The sequence below is a fragment of the Aplosporella prunicola genome (genome assembly GCF_010093885.1).
Source record: "Aplosporella prunicola CBS 121167 unplaced genomic scaffold K452scaffold_16, whole genome shotgun sequence".
In the NCBI taxonomy this organism is placed as follows: domain Eukaryota; kingdom Fungi; phylum Ascomycota; class Dothideomycetes; order Botryosphaeriales; family Aplosporellaceae; genus Aplosporella; species Aplosporella prunicola.
This window is the reverse complement of record NW_022983544.1, coordinates 188,952-208,371: the sequence shown is the minus strand read 5'-3', so window position 1 is coordinate 208,371 and position 19,420 is coordinate 188,952. Positions and strand designations below refer to the sequence as shown.

The 19,420-nt window shown below is 39.6% G+C and overlaps 4 protein-coding genes across 4 annotated transcripts; 1 reads left to right on the top strand and 3 right to left on the bottom strand.

The window, feature by feature from the left end:
* Positions 1–80: 80 nt before the first annotated feature.
* Positions 81–2,986, bottom strand: K452DRAFT_230459 (uncharacterized protein; the record flags this gene model as incomplete). The annotated part of the gene is made up of 3 exons (XM_033537096.1): positions 81–273; positions 328–638; positions 701–2,986. The coding sequence occupies 3 exons, from the start codon at positions 2,984–2,986 to the stop codon at positions 81–83; spliced, it is 2,790 nt and encodes a 929-aa protein (XP_033396241.1).
* Positions 2,987–3,145: 159 nt separating this feature from the next.
* On the top strand, positions 3,146–5,851 carry K452DRAFT_273117 (uncharacterized protein). Its single transcript, XM_033539128.1, has 3 exons — positions 3,146–3,171; positions 3,223–3,372; positions 3,421–5,851. The coding sequence occupies exons 1-3, from the start codon at positions 3,154–3,156 to the stop codon at positions 5,758–5,760; spliced, it is 2,508 nt and encodes an 835-aa protein (XP_033396240.1). The 5' UTR covers positions 3,146–3,153; the 3' UTR covers positions 5,761–5,851.
* A 7,056-nt stretch (positions 5,852–12,907) lies between these two features.
* On the bottom strand, positions 12,908–14,137 carry K452DRAFT_288606 (uncharacterized protein). The gene is made up of 3 exons (XM_033540693.1): positions 14,004–14,137; positions 13,901–13,951; positions 12,908–13,727 (listed from the first exon to the last, which is right to left on the bottom strand). The coding sequence occupies exons 1-3, from the start codon at positions 14,008–14,010 to the stop codon at positions 13,216–13,218; spliced, it is 570 nt and encodes a 189-aa protein (XP_033396239.1). The 5' UTR covers positions 14,011–14,137; the 3' UTR covers positions 12,908–13,215.
* A 1,818-nt stretch (positions 14,138–15,955) lies between these two features.
* K452DRAFT_351784 (uncharacterized protein) lies at positions 15,956–18,174 on the bottom strand (the record flags this gene model as incomplete). Its single annotated transcript, XM_033545741.1, has 5 exons — positions 15,956–16,185; positions 16,228–16,838; positions 17,001–17,009; positions 17,031–17,970; positions 18,022–18,174. The coding sequence occupies 5 exons, from the start codon at positions 18,172–18,174 to the stop codon at positions 15,973–15,975; spliced, it is 1,926 nt and encodes a 641-aa protein (XP_033396238.1). The 3' UTR covers positions 15,956–15,972.
* Positions 18,175–19,420: the final 1,246 nt, after the last annotated feature.

Genomic DNA, 19,420 nt, shown 5'->3' with positions numbered 1-19,420 from the left:
TCCTATGTACCAACGCCACCCACATTGAAATGGTGATGATTTCGCTCAAAACACCGATAGGCGATCGGAAAGTATCCTGATCAAAGTTTGCTCCGTACTGCCTCCAACCTGAAGCGTATATCTTTGAGTGGCTTTGTATTCGGTTTCCAATCCTCGAACAAATTCAACAGCCCCTCAACCTCAGCGCTCAGCTCCTTCCGGACAAAGTCCTCTTCCAGTAGACCACGCATAGCCCATGGCAGGAAAAATGGATTGCTGCCCACGGTACCAACACTATTATCTCATTAGTACTGTGTCGCTTCGGGTCGAGCTAGCGTGATAACATACCCTTCAAAGTCTTTGATGTGTAACGGCGGATTCAGTGCATATGGTAGGCTTGTTGTCTCAAGTGTATGTTGCACGGCCAGTGTGTACACATTCGGATCGTCATAAATCCTACTGTGTCCCTCACCGGAATAGAGAGAGCCTGCGAGCGCAGGCGATAGTTCACGGATCAGGCCATGGTCGGGAAGGCCGAGGTTCCGTAACTTAAGCGCGAAGCCGACGAGGTGCGTTATGAAATCTGGCGCATGAATGCGGCCATCGACAAAGACGGAGCGGTAGATGTATGGATGGGAAATGTTGGAGAAAGTCGAAGACTGCAGGCAATGTTCCGTCAGCTGCCAAAGCAGGTGCCAAACCAGGAACAGGGTAAACATACCTCTAGAGATACCAGCTGGTCGTCGATGCTACCAACATACAAAATCTTGACGCCATAACTCAACACAACCCTTAGCGCGCCCTGGTATTTCTGGCTAACGACGCTATTTGGTCTGGAAAACTCGAATAGCTCACCAGCACTTCCGCCGAAAAACCTACTCTTGTACTCTGGGAACGGGCCCAGATTGACTCCTGCCATGGCGCATACTCCAATTTTTGTCGTATTTACACACCCGAATTGGATCAATTTTGCGACCAACATGATTGCCACCGGTACGCCCTGAGAATGGCATGCTACGAGGATGACATCTGCGTTTCTGATATGTTCGATCCAATTCAGCAGCAACTTCCACAATGTGTCAACTCGATCAGAGACGAATCCCTCGCCCTCGAGGGCGACTTTTTCCACTTCACATGAATAACCGTGAGATTCAGTCCAGCTTCTTAAAGCTGTTGCCGCGGCATTAGCGAAGCGTATGGACGTGCCTGTAGGTTGACCAAGGACTTTCTGTATTAGAGGCGCAGGAAAATAGCCGTGGACGCCGATTGCTAGAGCTTTTTGTATACGTGCAGGCTCTCTCTCAATATGAAGATGTGGCGATTCCGGTTCACCGGCCCCAAGGAAATAGCGTCGAACCTTATCCCAGTAGGAAGGCATTTGTGAAAGGGAATATGTGCTACGAAACTCGGGTAAGATTAAGTTCGGATTTGCCTGGGATTTCTGGGCTTGTTTGGAAGTTGTTGGTGTTGCTGGAGTCACAGGAGCAGTCTCCCCAACTTTAGCGGCCTCAGTAGCACTCCGGGCAGGGCTGTGCGATGGTGTAGTCTTTACTGGCGTGGTTGGCTTGCCGTCAGCATTTGGACCTTTACCCCGACGTCCACGCAGTGACAATGCCCTCACGGGCGCTTTGGTCTGCTCCTTCGCTTGCTCTTCCTCGTGTTCGTTAAACTGTGCTGCCTCGGGATGGGATGCTGAAGGCGTGTCGGCCACAGCAAGTTCGCCGACTTGTTTGTGAGTCGAGCCCGCCTCAGATGCGCTATCGTCTTTGGCCTGAGCCCGCGACCAGAAGGCCCACCCTGTAGATTTCTTTGGAATTTGTTGGGGCTCAGCTTCGCTTGTTTGCGCGGCATTCTGAGCATTGTCCGATGGGTCTTCTTGCGTGACTTCTTGTGAGGTCGCTTTCGGAATATCTCGTGGCTCTGTGCCCGCCGCATTCTCCGAAGTGTCAGTCTCTTCAGCAGTAGTAGCATTGGGCTCCTGTCTGGCTCCTGCCATGGCGGCAGCTGTTGATCGTGCGTTTTGCGCTGCACTCCATATCCAAAACCAACCTTTGCTCACCATGCCTTGTTGACTGCCATCATCTTGTGTTGGGACTCCATTCTCCATAGATTGATTTGGATCAGGACCTGTCTGCATTTCACCACTCTCGCCTGGTCCGCTATCAGGTCCAGGAGCCTCTTCCATAGGCGTATCCTCAGGGAGAGGAACTTGCTGTGCTCCCTCTGTGTCTGCCGATACCTGGTTGTCCGGTGTCTTGGCATCATTGCTTTCCGTCTGATAATTTTCAGGTCTGGACCACCATCCGTACCAGCCACGTAATGAACCCGACGCAGGCTTGACCTCTTTATTCTCCGGCTTTGGCCCTTCGGTTTCTCGAGTTATGTCTTCTTTGACAGTTGCAGTCGGCTTGGCATCATTACCCACCGGGTCTGGTGGCAGAGGTGGATCGGCCTCTCCCTCTTTGACGGCTTTCTTCGTGTCTGATACCAGACTGGTCTTCGAGTCGTTGGCGTGGGAGGAGGTTGCGTTTACCGTTGTGGTCGAGGCTGCCAATGCGGTACTCTTGCTTGACCGTCTCATTCCGCCTGGCAGCAGTTTGGCCGGAATGCCGGGCGTTGCGTCTTGTTTGCTCGCTTGGCTAGAGGTATCGGAAGTAATGCCACCCGCAGCCGAGGATATACTTTCTTTCGCGACCTGGGCTATAGGCGAGGCCTTTGCTTTCCAGCTCCCCCCGCTGTACCAACTCTTCCTTGTAGCAGAGCCCTTGCGCGGGCCACCAGACTGGGTATTTCTGCTTTCATCAGGCTTGGCCGCTTCGCCCTGTGGCTGCGCGGATTCCGACGCCCCTACCGCCTCGGGTGACGGCTGGCTTGGGTCTTCGAGAGCTTGGGCGTTTTGAGCGGGCGGCGCCTGGGGATTCGGCTTGTTCTTCTTGCGGGGCCCCATGTGGAGGTGATCGTGAAAGCGATCCAAAAGACTGAAGCGCCGCTTGAAGTTGGCCGGCATGGATGTTGGCAGCTGGCGGCGCGCGTGGGGCGTCATAGGCCGCGGGCGGTGTGCGGCCCCTGGTGCCACGGTGCTAATATTTGCCGGCACGTGAAGGCGGTCAGCCGCGAACATTTCGACTTTTTGTCGCGCGCCCGTACGGCTTGAGCAACCATCCACCATCCGCCATGGCTATCCAAAAGAAGGTGAGCCCCCCCCCTCCGCCCTCGTGCGCACATTGCTGACCCCGTCTGCAGCACGGCAAGGGCCGTCTTGACAAATGGTACAAGCTCGCCAAGGAGAAGGGCTACCGCGCCCGCGCCGCCTTCAAACTCATCCAGTTGAACAAGAAGTACAACTTCTTGGAGAAGAGCAAGGTCTTGATTGATCTTTGCGCCGCGCCAGGAGTAAGTCGCAGCCTGCCTGGTCGTCTGCGCGTCGGCTAACTTGCGCAGTCATGGTGTCAAGTCGCTGCCGAGGTCATGCCTCCCAACAGCCTCATCGTCGGTGTAGATCTGGCTCCTATCAAGCCCATCCCTAGGTGTATCACCTTTCAGAGCGATATCACTACCGACAAATGCCGTGCGACCCTCCGGCAACATCTGAAGACGTGGAAGGCGGACACGGTTCTGCATGACGGTGCGCCCAACGTCGGTACGGCCTGGGTGCAAGATGCCTTCACGCAAGCCGAATTGGTCCTGCAGTCTTTGCGCTTAGCTACGGACTTCCTGCGCGAAGGCGGCAATTTTGTCACGAAGATCTTCAGGTCCAAGGATTACAATTCCCTGCTCTGGGTATTCAACCAACTCTTCACCAAGGTTGAGGCGACTAAACCTCCCTCGTCCCGTAACGTATCTGCAGAAATCTTTGTTGTCTGCCGCGGTTACAAGGCCCCGAAACGCCTCGATCCCAAATTTCTCGATGCACGTTTCGTCTTCGCCGAGCTCGCTGCTCCCACGCCAAATAACGAAGCTAAGGTCTTCAACCCCGAAGTTAAGAAGAGAAAGCGTGAGGGTTATGAGGAGGGCGACTGGACCCAGTTCCATGAGGCCCCAGTCAGCGAATTCATCCAAACTGCAGATCCCATCGCGATGCTTGGCAGCTTAAACAAACTCAGCTTTGAGCAAAAGCCAAATGGTGATATTGCACAATCCACCATTGACAAGCTTCCCGAGACTACACAGGAGGTCAGAGACTGCTGCGCAGATCTAAAAGTTTTGGGCCGAGCAGACTTCAAGCGTTTACTCAGGTGGCGTCTGCGAGTGCGCGAAATCTTCGGATTCTCGTCTAAACAGAAAAAGGCCAAAGAAGCTGAACAGGATGAGGAAGTTGCTGAGATTGAGCCAATGGACGAGGAAATGCAAATACAGGAAGAGATGCAAAAGTTGAAAGAGCAAGAAGACTCGAAGAAGAAGAAGGAGAGACGGAAGGAGAATGAGCGCAAGCAAAAGGAAATCGTTCGCATGCAAATGCATATGACCACACCCATGGAAATAGGCATGGAACAACAGGGGCCAAATGGTGAGGATGCTATGTTTGCGCTTAAGACTGTGGATAAGGCCGGTGCGCTCAACAAGATCGCAAAGGGCAAGATGCACACAATTGTTGAGCAGAAGCCCAAAGAGGGATACGAAGAGGAGGATGAGGACAGTGATCCTGAAGAGGATGCTCTGGAAAGGGAGCTGGATGGCATGTATGAGAGTTACCAGGAACGCAAATCTGCGGCCGATGCAAAGTACCGGGCGAAAAAGGCGCGAAAAGAGCACGAGGATGGCGAATGGGAGGGCTTTTCTGACAAGGAAGCGGAGAGCAGCGATGAGGACGAGGTTATGGAAGACCAAGACAGCGACTTGTCTTCGGACGAAGATGAGGACAGTCCGAAGTCCCTGGTCACGGACCTCGCGAAGGATGGAAAGACCGCGGATGGCTTAACGAAGCGGGCCGCGATGTTTTTTGATCAAGACATCTTCAAGGGCATTGATGGGTTGGATGGGGACGCCGATGAGGACAGTGGCATCGACATGGATGGGTCTTCAGCGCCATCTCCTGAACCGAATGCCGCGTTGAAGAAGGAGAAGGGAGCAAAGGCTGAGAAGAAACAACAAGCCAAGGTCTCCACCGCGGACAATGAAGATGAATGGTCGTCGGAAGATGAGAAAGACAACAACAAGTTCGAGGCCGTCAAGCGCGACGAATCCCAGTGGGATCATGACGACGTTCCCATGAAGGACGGACGCCCGGACATTGACATTATCACGGCCGAAGCCATGACTCTTGCGCAACAGCTCGCTACTGGAAAGAAGACGAAAGGCGAGTTGCTTGATGATAGCTTCCACCGCTACTCACACCGCGACACTGACGGCTTGCCGGAATGGTTCCTGGATGACGAGAACAAGCACAGCAAACTCCAACGGCCTATAACTGCTGCTGCCGCCGCAGCGATCAAGGAAAAGCAGCGCGCACTCAACGCCCGTCCTATCAAGAAGGTACAGGAGGCGAAGGCGCGTAAGAAGTTCAAGGCGGCACAAAGGCTGGAGAAGTTGAAGAAGAAGTCGGCGCTGCTAGCGGATGAGGAAGGCATGACGGAGAAGGAAAAGGCGCAGTCCATTGCGAAGTTGATGAGCAAGGCAGCGAAGAAGAAGCCGAAGAAGAAGGTTGCGGTAGTGGTTGCGCGTGGTGGTAACAGAGGTATTTCAGGTAGACCGAAGGGTACGAAGGGTAAGTATAAGATGGTTGATGCAAGGCTGAAGAAGGATGTCCGGGCAGACAAGAGGCTCGCGAAGAAGAAGAAATAGGTGTGTAGCATAGCATAGAGGTAGTACCACGTATGCATATCAAGGAGTTAGGTGTTTACTTAAAACGGCATGTTTCTAAGATCTATACTGGAACTTCATTTTTCTCTCTAATACTAAGATATTTTTTATTACGAATGTATACTAAAAGTTAATTTTTTTCTTTTTTTTTAAAAAAAAAAATTAAAAAATTCTTAGAAAATAATCTCTAAGATATATAAATTTTTTTAATTTAATTTCTAAAATATATATTCTTGTAATATACTATAACATACTACAGTATATAAAAATATATAAAAATATGTATACCTTAGAGAGACTTTTTAGAAATATTTATCTTAGAAATATATATATATCTTAGTAAGTAGCTATTTTAATAAAATATACTATAAAGAATATATATATTAGCTATTTTATAGTAAGTAGTTAAGTTTACTTTATTTAGAGTTAGAAATATATAAATATTCGGCTATTTACTAGGATATATAATATTTTTCGAGTATTTTCTAAGATATATATATATATATATCTTGGAATTTTTCGCAATATATATAGTAATTTATTATAAAAAATATGTATCTCAGAAGTATTTTTTTAAAAAATAAATATATCTTAGAAATTAAATTCGAATGTATACATACTTTTTTCTTAAGAATATAATTTAATTTTTTGTGAATATATTTTCGGCTATTTACTAAGATATATATTTTTTATCGTATAATTTCTAAGATATATATAATATTTCTAAGATATACATATCGAAACTTTTTCTCTAAGATATATGCTTCTTTACATATTTCGCTTGTAAATAAATATATTATAGTATATTACAAAAACATGTGTATCTTAGAAATCTCTTTAAGAAAATATATGTATCTTAAAAATATATTCGAGAAATATGTGTATCTTGGGAATACTTTTTTTTAAAAAGAATTTATTGTTACAAATAATAAATATACTCTTAAAAACCAAATATATTCTAAATAAAAATTAAACATACTCTTAAAAAATAAAATATATTCTTAAAAAAAAAAATATTCTTAAAAAAGTAAATATACTCTTAAAAAAGCAAAAATATATTATTAAAAAAAATCGAAATATACTCTTAATAAATTCTAAAAAAAAAAATCAAAATATATTCTTAAAAAAAATAACTAAATAGAACACAATATATATATTTTTTATTTAGAATATACTCGTTTTTTTTAAGAATATTTTTCTTGGAAATATTTTCGAATTTAATTTTTCTGAAATACATATATTTTTTAAATACATTTCTAGGATACATATTTTTAGTAATAAAATATTATATATAAAGCGCAAAACTTTAAGATAAACATATTTATATATATTAGAAATACTATTTGTATCTCAGAAATTTTATGAAAAACAATATATCACGGTAAATAGCCGATATATTTCCTAAGAATATATCTTTTAAAGAGTATGTTATTAAACTTTTTTAAGAACATATTTTTTAAGAATATGTTTTTAAAGAATTTTTTTTAAAGAGTATATTTCGCTTTTTTTAAGAATAAATAATTTGGGAATTTTTTTAGAAATATTTTTTAAGAGTATTTTTCTTTTTAGAAAAAAAGCGAAATAAATTCTTTTCTTAAGAATTTACTTTTAAGAAAAGCGAAACATATTCTTAGAAAAATAATATTTTTTTAAAAAAAATTCTAAGATATATATATTATTTTTAAGTTCAATTTTTATATATATATCTTAGAACTTTTTTAAGTAAATATATATATATCTTATTAAATAGCCGATAAATATTTTATAAAATCTAATATATATATTAAAAAAAAATAGCTTAATAGAGGTTAGAGGAAAAAAGATTAAAAAAGAATATATATGATAAAAATTAGTAAATAAGCAAGATATAATTAAAAGTATAAAAGACTAGAGAAAAAAAAAACTATTTACTAAGATATATATATTTAAATATTTTCTAAGCTATATATAATATTTCTAAGATAAGTATACTTAAAAAGTCTCTCTAAGATATTTATATTTTTATATTTCGCTTATAAATAAATATATTATAGTATATTATAAAAAATATATATATCTTAAAAATATATCTTGAAAAACCGTATATCTTAGAAATATATTCGAGAGAATATATATATCATAGAAGTTATATTAAAAAAAATTAATATCTTAGAAAATATTTTAAATAAAATATATTACTAAAAAAAGATAAACATACTCTTAAATTAAAACTAAGTATATTTTAAAGAAAAAATTAAAATATACTCTTAAAAAACCGAATATATTCTAAGATAAAATCGAAATACACTATTTTTTTTTAATTATTTTAGTTTTTTTTTTTTTTAGGAGGATATTCGTTTTTTTTAAGAATATATTTTTTAAAAGATTATATTCGACTTATTAAGAATATGTATATTTAAGATTAAATTCGATTTATTAAGAATATATTTTCTAGAAAAATATTTTTAAGATATATATTTTCTCGATAATTATTTATAAAATATATATATATTTTAAATATATTTCTAAGATATTTATATTTATATATCTTAAAAATACTATATATATTTTAGAATTCATACGAAAAAATTATATATCTTAGTAAATAGCCGTATTTTAAAATATTTTATTTTTAGAAAACTATATCTCCAAATTACGTATATACTAAAAAATTTATCTTGTAAAATTTATATATCTTAAAAATACTTTTTAAGAAATATACATCTTATTAATTTTCTTTTAAGAAATTATATTACTAAAAAAACTAAATATACTCTAAAAAAAAATTGAACTTATCTTTTAAAAAAGTTAGAAGATACTCTTAATATATTCTTAAAAAAAATCGAAATATATTCTTAAAAATAAATCGAAATATACTCTTAATAAATTATAAAGATTTCTTAAATATATTCTAAAGAAAAATCTGAAATATACTCTTAATAAAGCTTAAAAAAAATAAAATATATTTAAAGAAAATTATTAAATAAAATACCTAAACGCCTAAAAGTAGAATTATATAGAAATAATCTCTTCTTCTTCTTCCTATAACTATGATCTAAATAAAAGCTAGTAAAGCGTTATAACTTAGAAATTAGGCTAATTCTTGATAGCCGGGTTTCTAGAGAAACCTTAAAATTCTTCTAAATTTTCTAAAGAATTCGAATTTTCTTTAGAAAAACTTAAATTTTATTTTCTTATTCTCCTAAAATTCGATCATTTAAGTTTAATTCTATACTAATTAAAAGTTTTTAGCGTTACCTTTTAGCTAGGCGATTATAGCGACTAGCTACTATTTCTTTTTATAGGCGTTTGGTAGGATGTCGCCCTAGCTTTCTCTTTCTAGTACTATTTTTTTTTAGCTGCGTATCGTTAGATTCTAGCTAATTAAGTAGTACTAGAGAAAGAAATCTTTTAGGGTAATAAATTAACCTATAGGAATCGATTTTCTAGCTAAAATTAATTAAATCTTTAGAATCTAGTCTTAAAGTCGTAGCTAGAGCGTAAGTATATTAATAGGGAAGCTTATATTCTATAAAATCTTTATAAGAATATTCTTTTTTAAGAATATTTATAAGAAATTATAATTTTTTTTAAAGAAATTATAAATTTTTTTAAAGAAATAAGCCTAATTTACTTTTCTCTATTAGAAATAGAGACTATCTAGTATTAATACTATTAGATAAATTAGTATATTTTCTTTATAAAAAAGCGAAAATAGGAGGAGTATAACTTCTTAGTAAAAAAAGACTTACTATATATAATTTAATACTAAATTTTTACTAGGTATAATTAGTAAATCTTAAATTTATAGAAAATACTATATAGATTTAATCTTACTATTTTTCTATATAATATAAATAAATTCGATTTGTTATATAGAATAGGCAGAGATCGCTCTATAGAGAATAATAAGAATTTCGCGAATATAGTCTATAGCTAAGAGGTCGATTTACGTAATTTACGAAAAAATTCTATTAAATTCTTATTAAATAGTTTTATAGTAAAGCTTTTTTTTAATTTGTATCTCTCTTAGAAAAAAAACTTATATTATAAAAAAGGGTAGTAATTTTACTACTAAAACTAGTAGTAATATTTTTTTTTTTTTTAGTAATATACTACTAGTAAAAATAATACTAAGTATATAGGTAAATTTCGGCTACTATAGGAACTAGTCTTTTTCCTTAATCTAAAATAATAGTAATTTTACTAGAATTTAGTATAACTAGTTAATTTTTATAGGAGAAAATTCGCTTTTTAGTAGAACTAAAATAATTTTCTAAAAAGTAAAGGAATTAAACCTAACTTTCTTTATTTTTAGTACCTATAACGATTCTAAAATAGATTAAAATAATATTATTATCAGAATCTAATATTATTACTATTAATAAATAGTAAAACGCATTTTCTAGTTAATTTCTTATATAGATAGTATTAATTAAAATATGTTCGCGTAAATTTAAGATAGCTACCTCTAAAAATATATCTAGAGAAAGAAATATATACCTATTTATTATATATTAGTATTTTCGCTTTTTTAAGAAAATATATTCTTATTTCTTTTTTTTTAAGAGAATATACTCATATTTTTTTTTAAAAAAAAAAGAGAATATACTCTTGTTTTCGCTTTTTTTTTATTATTAAGAATTTATATTTCTAAATAATTATTAAAAAAAAACTTACTAGAAGTCTTTTATTTCTAAATTTCTTTTAAATTTAGTAAGGCCTCCTTCTTTTCCTTATAGTTCTTCGAGTTTTTTATTAGAAAAAAGGCTTAAAATAGTTAGTATATTTAATAAAAATAAACTTTTGATAAAAAATAGTACCTAAATTTTTTAAATTATTTCTTTTTAGTCGCCCTAAATATTCGAAGAAATTAAATCTTTAGCACTTTAAGCTACGTAATATAGAACCTTTTTTTTATTATAAAATTCGCTTATTTAATTAAATTTATACTAGGCGAATTACTAGGTTATCTATAATAAATTCCTAGCTATAGGAAGTAAGAAACTTAGTTAAATTCGAATATCTCTAATTTTCGTAGGTAAACTAAGGGTATATATAATTTATAAGCCGTTTAATAATAAAAAGATCTAATAAACGTTAGTATATTTTCTTAAAAAAAAGAAATAGGAGTTTATCTTCTTAAAAAAAAAGCGAAAATAAGAGTATATCTTTTTTTTTTAAAAAAAAAATTTAAAAATATACCTTTCTTTTTTAAGATATATATTTTAAATAGATCGCTATTTACTACTAGATTACGGTAAATATAGTATAATACTTTTAAATTACTATATTTTATTCTCTATAATTATCCTCGCTAGTTAATATAGAATAAGGCCTATTTTCTTACCTCTTCTATAGTTAAAAATTCGGTTCTAATTAAAAATAGCTTTATAGTTAATTTTTTAAATTAGAAAAAGAAAGTTCCTAGTATTTATAGCCTAATATTAGGCGCCTATCTAATTAAACTAAATATTAGGCGTCTAGTTCTAAGTTTTAGAATTTAAATTCTAATTAAACTATAAAATTATTCGCGTAATTTTAAGTTCTAGAATATAGATCCTAATTAAGCTAAATGTTTTCGTAAATTCTAAGTTTCAAGAATCTAAAACTAATTAAATTAGATAATAATAGCGTAATCCTAATATTTATAGATTTTTATATTTAGAATATATTCGTTTTTTTAAAAAAAAAAATCCAATTTTTTAAGAATATATTTCTAAAAGAATTTATTTTTTAGGAGTATTTTTTTTTTAATAAGAAATTCGATTTTTTATGAATATTTACGGCTATTTACTAAGATATATATTTTTTATCGTATAATTTCTAAGATACATATAATATTTCTAAGATACATATATCGAAAAAGTCTCTCTAAGATATATGCTTTTTTACTTATTTCGCTTGTAAATAAATATATTATAGTATATTACAAAAACATATGTATCTCAGAAAAAACTAAAAAATATATATATCTTAGAAATGTAGCGAAAAAAAGCGTATATCTTAGAAATATATTCGAGAAATATATATATCTTAGAAATTAGTTTAAAACAAATTGTGTATCTCAGTAATATTTCTTTTTTTTAAAAAATATATATATTGCTATAAATAATAAATATACTCTTAAAAAACCAAATATATTCTAAATAAAAATTAAATATACTCTTAAAAAAATCGAATATATTCTTAAAAAAATATATAATCTTATAAAAAAGCAAATATTCTTAAAAAAATATATTCTTAAAAAAGCAAATATTCTTAAAAAAAAAGCAAATATACTATTTAAAAAAATAGAATATATTCTTAAAAAAATCTATTCTTAAAAAAGCAAATATTTCTTAAATTTTTTTTTGAAATATACTCTTAATAAATTCTAAAAAGTTTTTTAAAATATATTCTTAAAAAATAACTAAATAAAACACAATATATATATTTTTATTTAGAATATATTCGTTTTTTTAAGAATATTTTTTTTTAAAAATGTTCTCGATTTTCTATAAATAGTTATTAGTTTTTTTTAATTATTTTTAGGAGTTTATTCGCTTTTAAGGATATAATTTTTTTTAAAGAATATATTCAATTTTTTCTAAAGAATATGTTCGATTTATTAAGAATATATTTTTTTAAAAAATATTTCTAAGATATATAATTTTCTGAACAATATTTCTAAGATACATAATTTTCTAAACAATATTTCTAAGATATACAATTTTCTAAAATATATTTCTTAGATACACAATTTTTCGATATTTATTTCTAAGATATATATATATTCGAATTTAAAGATATATATATCATACTTAGAAAATAACTTCTAAAATACTTTAATATATATTTTTAATTTAGTTTCTAAGATATACATTTTTTATAATATGCTTTAATAAACGGATATATGTATCTTAGAGTATCTTTTTAAATATATATATCTTAGTAAATAGCCGTTTAAATATATGTATCTTAGAAGTAGTGTGTGTATCTTAAAAAAATACTTGATAAAATATGTTTATCTCAGTAAATAGCCGCTTTATTTTTATCTTTACAGGTATCCGAACAGTCCTCGCATTAACTACGATGTGGTGTATCCACTCTCATTGTGAATACCGTTGCAGTTATGTTTCGAGCAACAACCCATAGCGGCATACTCTCCGCCTCTCCAGTAGCGACATGCCTTTTTGTCAGCGATGCATCGAGTACAGGATGTCTTCCCATCACAACGAACGCCAGGTAGTCCAGCACAGCGCTTGCAACAAAGTCGCCTGGGTTGCATATGTGGACTAGAATCCGAGCACTTCCTCTTATGCTTTCCGTGTATGCTGTTTGGCATTGTGTTTTGCTGTGCCTTGAACCGACGTGTCTCTGCCTCAGCAAGCCTTCTCTTCTTTTTTTCCTCTTCTAACACAATGTGAAAGTCAAAGGAGCGCTCTTCCTCTTTTTCAAGCTTAGCTTTGAGCTCCTTTATCGTGCGTTCCTGCGTCTCGCTTCTCTTCTCAAGCATAGCGTAGTCTCTCTACACTGATCCCGCAAGATCATTTCCTCTTCTTTCAGGTTCGAAATCTCAAACATGAAATTCTTTCTGACTTCGTCTGCCTGCTCTTTACTCGCCTCAATATCCTTCAATTCAGCTTGAATGCTCGTGAGGTTTTCGGTTGCTTGCTGCAGCTGATGCTCCAAGTCTTGATTGCGACGTGTTATAGCACCAACGTGAGCACTTTGGGCTCTAATTTGGTTATCACGATACTCAACTTCGTGACGCGCACTTTGTAGAGCCAAACCCAAGGCCCAGGGAATTGTCGTAGGTTGGATGCCTTGATCAGGTATCATCGTGCCGACGTTGACAGGCGGCTGCATGAAGACTTGAACAACAGGTGGGGTTGGATGTGCCGATTGGCTTTCCCCCGCCATAGGGGCAATAGGTGCAGGTGGTTGAGCAAGCGGAGCGGCAATTGGTGCGATGGGGTATTGGATGGCTGATAAATTTGTTAGCTATTTGATATAAAGTCCTGCCTCAGGACCAATGCCCTGTGTTGATCAAATGCGCTCGCATGTATTTGAAAGCTCTCAGAAATGCATAAAGCAAAGTTGTTTTCTTGACAATGCTAGGCCATGGTCTCCGTTGAGCAGGAAGAGCCTGTAAACGTACCTTCGGATCCCGGACGTGTGTTAGGGAATGCGGTGGATGAAGTTTGTTCAACTGGTGAATTTAGCATCAACCAGGAAGAAGCAACTGGCGGAAAGACATGTACCTTTCATGATGTCGCGTGTTGTTGCACATTTGTCTGAAATGCTCCATGTGAGTGTAATTGTGTTCCACGCGCAAAGACCAAAGCACTATAAGCAGAGTTGATAAAGCAGATATACCTGGAGGGCGGACATGCTTATCCATAGCGGCGGTTGACAGTGATTGAAGCGAGAGAGTGGTAAGGCAACAGCGCTAGAAGAGTAGGCTTCGTAAAGTGAGGGAGAGGAAAACTTAAAAGCGGAGGAGGCTAGACTAAGCGGTAAAAGTATAAGGTAAAGGGTGAAAGCGCAGGAAGGTCGCTAAGGATAAATACCGAAAGCACATTACTAAAACCGGTATAGTCTCTACAAAAAGTAGAATATAATTATACTTAAAGCATTAAAAGAAAATAGATAAAAAGATAGGTAACCTCCACAGGTCCAATAATCGACTACGATCAGTTGGGTGACCGCCGCTGGTCTAATGATCGACTGCGATCAGTATGGGTGACCTCCAAATATTAATTGCTCGGTACGAGCGGGATTCGAGCACAGGCGAGATGAGTCGGCATCAAGGTGTGTTGTAAAGTGCTAGAACATATAGGCCATTAGTCCTAGCTTGTATGCAAAAGCAAATGGCAGTTTAGTTTTTAAGCACAACCTTCGCTCAACCCTTGATTAGCTTACTTTGTTTCCTAACTTGGTGAATACTGCTTAACGCCGGCACTGACACAGTTTGTCAGCGCCAGTTGCATGGCCCTTGTTGTAAGCCGGGCACAGCGCACTGCTATCCTGAAAAGATGCATCTTGGTCTCGGGTATCCGGGGAAAAGGTCATTTTGAATATCAACGAAGTAGTAACAGGTGAAGGAGGTTTTGATTTCTGTAGTATATTAGATCTTCGTAGCAGAAACCTTCAAGATCATTCCCTGCTCTTTCAATGTTCCTTTTTGCAGCGTGTTAGCAACCAGTGTTCGATGCAGAACTTTCAGTGGCATATGTACAGTGCGCCCGCGGCTGACTTTAGTCGACAGCGTAAGGTATGCTGTCAGTTTTTATACCTCTCGTCGCAACATAACTAGAACATTGATCTTTTCGGTGGTGTAATGTTAGATGCAAGACTAAAGGTGAAGTCTGAAGTCTGCCAGGACCGGCGTGGATCAATTCTGGCGCCGGACCCGCACCCCCACACCCCACATCCCGCGTGCCGCCGATCAATCTCTCTTGCTGCGAGTCTGCGACACCGTTCGTTTGAGCTAGGTAATCCTGGTGTCCGGATGAACTCTAATTGGCTAGCAATCACAGAATTTAATATGTATATAAGCCAATCGTTGGGCTTCCGTTCAGTTGATTTATTCGATCATTGTGCTCGCTTCGACCATGCGGGGGAACGTATATATTAATTGTACATTTGCGTCTGGTATCTCAAAGACGTCGTGCACTCTCAAGAGCCTACACACATTTCACACGGACAAACAAGAGAAAGTCATCGCGAATAGGCGAAAAATTCCACCACGGCTCTGCACCCCACAACGGCTTCAAATAATTTATGGACCTTCCTGTTCTCCTTTTATGCGTAGGAGTGTTCCCTATATTGCCCAGAGGCGCGAGGTAAAGACTTTAAACAGCTGGAGCAGGGATACCTTTCAGCTTCTCCGTGCAACCAGCACGAGCCACCGACACTCTACACCCAAAGCCATCCTTAGTCCTTACTACTGAAGGCACTACACCTCTGGCCTGGGCTTGATACCGTAACTGCCCTTTTCTACCGGTGCTGGTTTTCCAATGGCTCACCGATGACCTACGACCCGGAGGCGGGCAACCGCCTTGCCCCAGAGCTCCAGGTCTGGAAAAAGAACAGAGAAGCTACATATTTAACTCTGATTTCAAATAAAACCTTAAAGCGAACGGGACCCATCACTGGACCCAGGCCCGGCCTACGCCGCGCCATACATATTTATTATACACCTGGATGTTTGAACCCCTCACTACACAATCACCCCTTCCACACCAGAACAGGCCCATCCGGAGGAGACTCACCACATCCTGAAACCGCACTGTCTTTTCTCATCGGACTCTGCCCCATGATTCCACTAAAAACCATGTCCTCGGCACCATTCCGATCCATTCTTCCTGCAAGCTTCTCGGCATTAATGCCCGCATCGAAGCTCACGAGACAGATCGGTCCCTCGCCGTCACCATACCGCGGCTTCCTCAGAAAGACAGTGCTGCGCTCATCCGACGCGGCGACGATTTCAGTAGCAGCAGGCGGCGCGTAAGCGGATGCCTTCGAAGATGTGGTGGTGGCCGGCAGTGGCGCGTTGAGGATTCTATGGAGCAGAGACGCGCAGTCGGGCGCCTTGAGCTGAGGAGCTGCACATGGTGGTGGCCACAGGCGGATCGGGGAATACATGAAGCGATCGCGGGGATCGAGAGAGGCCGAAGGAAGAGGTGACGCATTGCTTGGGTTATGGAGCATGAAGTTTTCAGGGCTACTGCTGCTACAACCAGTGGTTGCTTTGCCCTTAGCCTTCCTTTTTTCTTCTATGGGTACGGGTTCTACCGGCTCCGGTCTTCGTGATCCTATACGCAAGCGTAGGCAAGGAGTTCCTAGTCCCGCGCCGGAACAACAGTTTGCGTCTTCTACGAGGTCTAAGAATGCGCCACAGGAGTGATTATAGGCTTTGAATTTGGTCTTGGAAAGGATAAATTCTGGAAAGATCCTAGTGTTATCAGAATGACTGTGTTCGGGGTGCGTATGCCGGTACAGCCGTGGGCGTTCTGGTGCATAATGCGGATTGTTCCCCGAGCCAATGGTGCGAGCAAGCGGATCATCCAGCGGCAGAAGAGGTAGCAGTGGAACTGCTGCCATTGAAGAGCGCTCACCGGCATCTGCATTCGTCGCTGAGCGTGGCGGGCCAAGCATGTCGACATCGATGTCTAAAGCCGTGTCGCATGCACGTCTGGGACCCGACTTTGGTGGGGTGAGCGAGGCTGACCACAAGACTGGATCCCCTCTCGGACCAGATTCGTCTGACCGGAACGGAATGTTACGGGTGTAGAACGTTCGAAGTTGCTTGCTACCGCCATCCAGCCATTCACGTCTGGCCTCGATAATCCTCAGCGAATTGGTCGCTTCGTCGACCTGTAAGCTAAGATCCGTCCACGAGTCGTTGATTGGGCCTTCCTTATGCTGACGACGATAGACATCTTTCTTGATTTCGCAAGCCTCTTTGACGGGATTGTTCAAGGGAAACCGGATACAGTGGTAGAATGAGGTCCAATCAACCTCCTCCACGTCGAACGAGGTCTGGTTGCTTACGGCGTAAAAGAAACCATTGTGGATTTCGAAGGCGACAGTCGAGCCGACGTCAGAGCCCACAAATTCGTCGAGTTGTAGTGCGGGGATATTAGGCGGCATGTAATGGTCTTCACGCAGACGCATCCCTCGTATCTTCCACTCGTGATGACCGTGGGTTCCCGTACCAGTGTGGGTTCCGTAGTATAGGTAAGCCGATGTGTTCCGGACAAACAGCTTATTAGCGGAAGAAAGTTGCCGCTTAATCAGACCTTGGGCCGTCGCTGGGTTCCATCTTAGCAAGTCGATGACTATGAGGAAGCTGTGGTCAAGATAATCAGTGTAATCGTAGTGCATCGACACGAAGTCGTCACTGTAATGGAGCAGAGAAACCTCGGGCTGAAAATCCGCCTGAGGTGAACCAGGTCCGAACAAGGTGGCACGGACGGAAGAAATGTCGATGGCCTTATGCGTTGTGCTACCATGCAGGCTTCGTACGAGCATCAAGCCCTGAGACATGTAGCATACGACACCTTGTCGATAAATGAAGGAAGAGCCATAGCCAATGACGCAGGCTGAGTTTGGCTTCGCAGAAGCAAATGCTTTCCGCCGGGAATACACACTGCGTAATGCCTCGCGATAAGACAACTGGCCTTGGGCAGCCCGTTGTGCTTCTTGCGTAAAGCGAGCATGGTTCTACCTTGTCAGCGGGACTATTCTGCACGTGCAAGGGTGTGGTGCTCTTACCTCAATGGTCCGTCTGCACAGCGTATTTTCATACAAAAAGAGCTGTCGTAATTGCCTGCATACGAGGCCTAGATGTATTACGTCCTCTAAGCTCACGTAGGAGGCTATGGCGAAAAGAACATCGAAGGGAAGCCGGTCGAGCGTAAGAGACATGAATATCACTACAGGAAAGGAAAAATACTCCTATGACGAAGATGGCTTCCGAAAGAAGGCAGCCCAAGGATCCAGCTTTGGCAGTGACGTAGATAATCGAACTGTGCATCGCTCAGAGCAGCGGAAAGAAGGATTATATGGACATTTGATTAGAAGAGCGAGAGAATTCAGGGCGTTTCCTTATTGATAGGAACGGGGGAGGTATGGTAGTTATGTGGAGATTTCAGTTGAGCCTCCATGCCGAGCAAGGCTGTGATTTTGAGCCGCAATATTCTAGCCTGCATAGCACAGACACGAATGTGACACAGCATGTCCAAGCCCAGAAGCTGGATCATTAGCCTCATTGTTAATCTCCGAGCCGGCTTTCGAACCATGACGCCTGTGATAGTAATGGATGCGGCTCTGAGCGCCCGAGCGAGGCTGAGCTCCACGTAATCTCACCCGTTGAACGCTGACTAGTAGTGCGGTTCTGAAGACGAATACGCGAATCCTCAGCTAGCCTCCTCAACAGACCCCTCCGAAAACTGATGCAGCTGACCCAGTAAGACCTGATCAGCAGATTGCTACACGTCGATAATCAAAGTCATTGTGCTACAGACTCAAAAGTAAAAAACCACTCTGCCATGACCCGCATCAGGCACGATAATGCATACGATCGTGACCTGCGGTTTTTCGTATCCGTCGGGTGTCACGTTTGGGCCCGCGAGATAGGGCTTCCTGCACAGACGCCCGGCCACTATGGGCAGTGGGCAGAGCCTCATTTTCGCCCCCAAGATCTTCCTGCAGCTATCCCACATCGGTACACCGTACCAACATTCCCAGAGCACCTAGCCCCGCGTACCCCGCACTTCTCACTCCTAGAACCCTGCGGCTTGGTGACAAAGGCAGTGATCGCGGAGTAGGTGCCTCGTCAGGCTGTCGAGCGTTGCTCTCTTCGATAACTGTGCTGTAATAAGCGCCTAGCAATATGCTCACCTAGCTTCGATCCGCCGATACAGAGTAACGCCCCTCTGAGCCCCGCAATTCAGACCCGCTTCTCTGGTAGTCCAAAGTGAACCCGTTCGGTCGGCGATAGCCTGATCTGGACGGATGCCCACAGTACGGACGGCTCCGCAGATGTCTACCAAGTATCGTCCCGTGGTCTGTGCCATGTAAACCCGACCCCGCAGCTTGTCGTTACCGGATGCCGCAGGGAGGATAAGCATGCTCCCTTGCAGGTACTTGATGCATCTAACACGGTCTGCTG

Excerpts from the sequence above, each read along its gene's own strand:
- K452DRAFT_288606 (XM_033540693.1), bottom strand. Across the intron at positions 13,728-13,900 it reads CACACGTCCGGGATCCGAAG|CCATCCAATACCCCATCGCA; the intron begins GTACGTTTACAG and ends CAAATTTATCAG.
- K452DRAFT_273117 (XM_033539128.1), top strand. Across the intron at positions 3,373-3,420 it reads ATCTTTGCGCCGCGCCAGGA|TCATGGTGTCAAGTCGCTGC; the intron begins GTAAGTCGCAGC and ends TAACTTGCGCAG.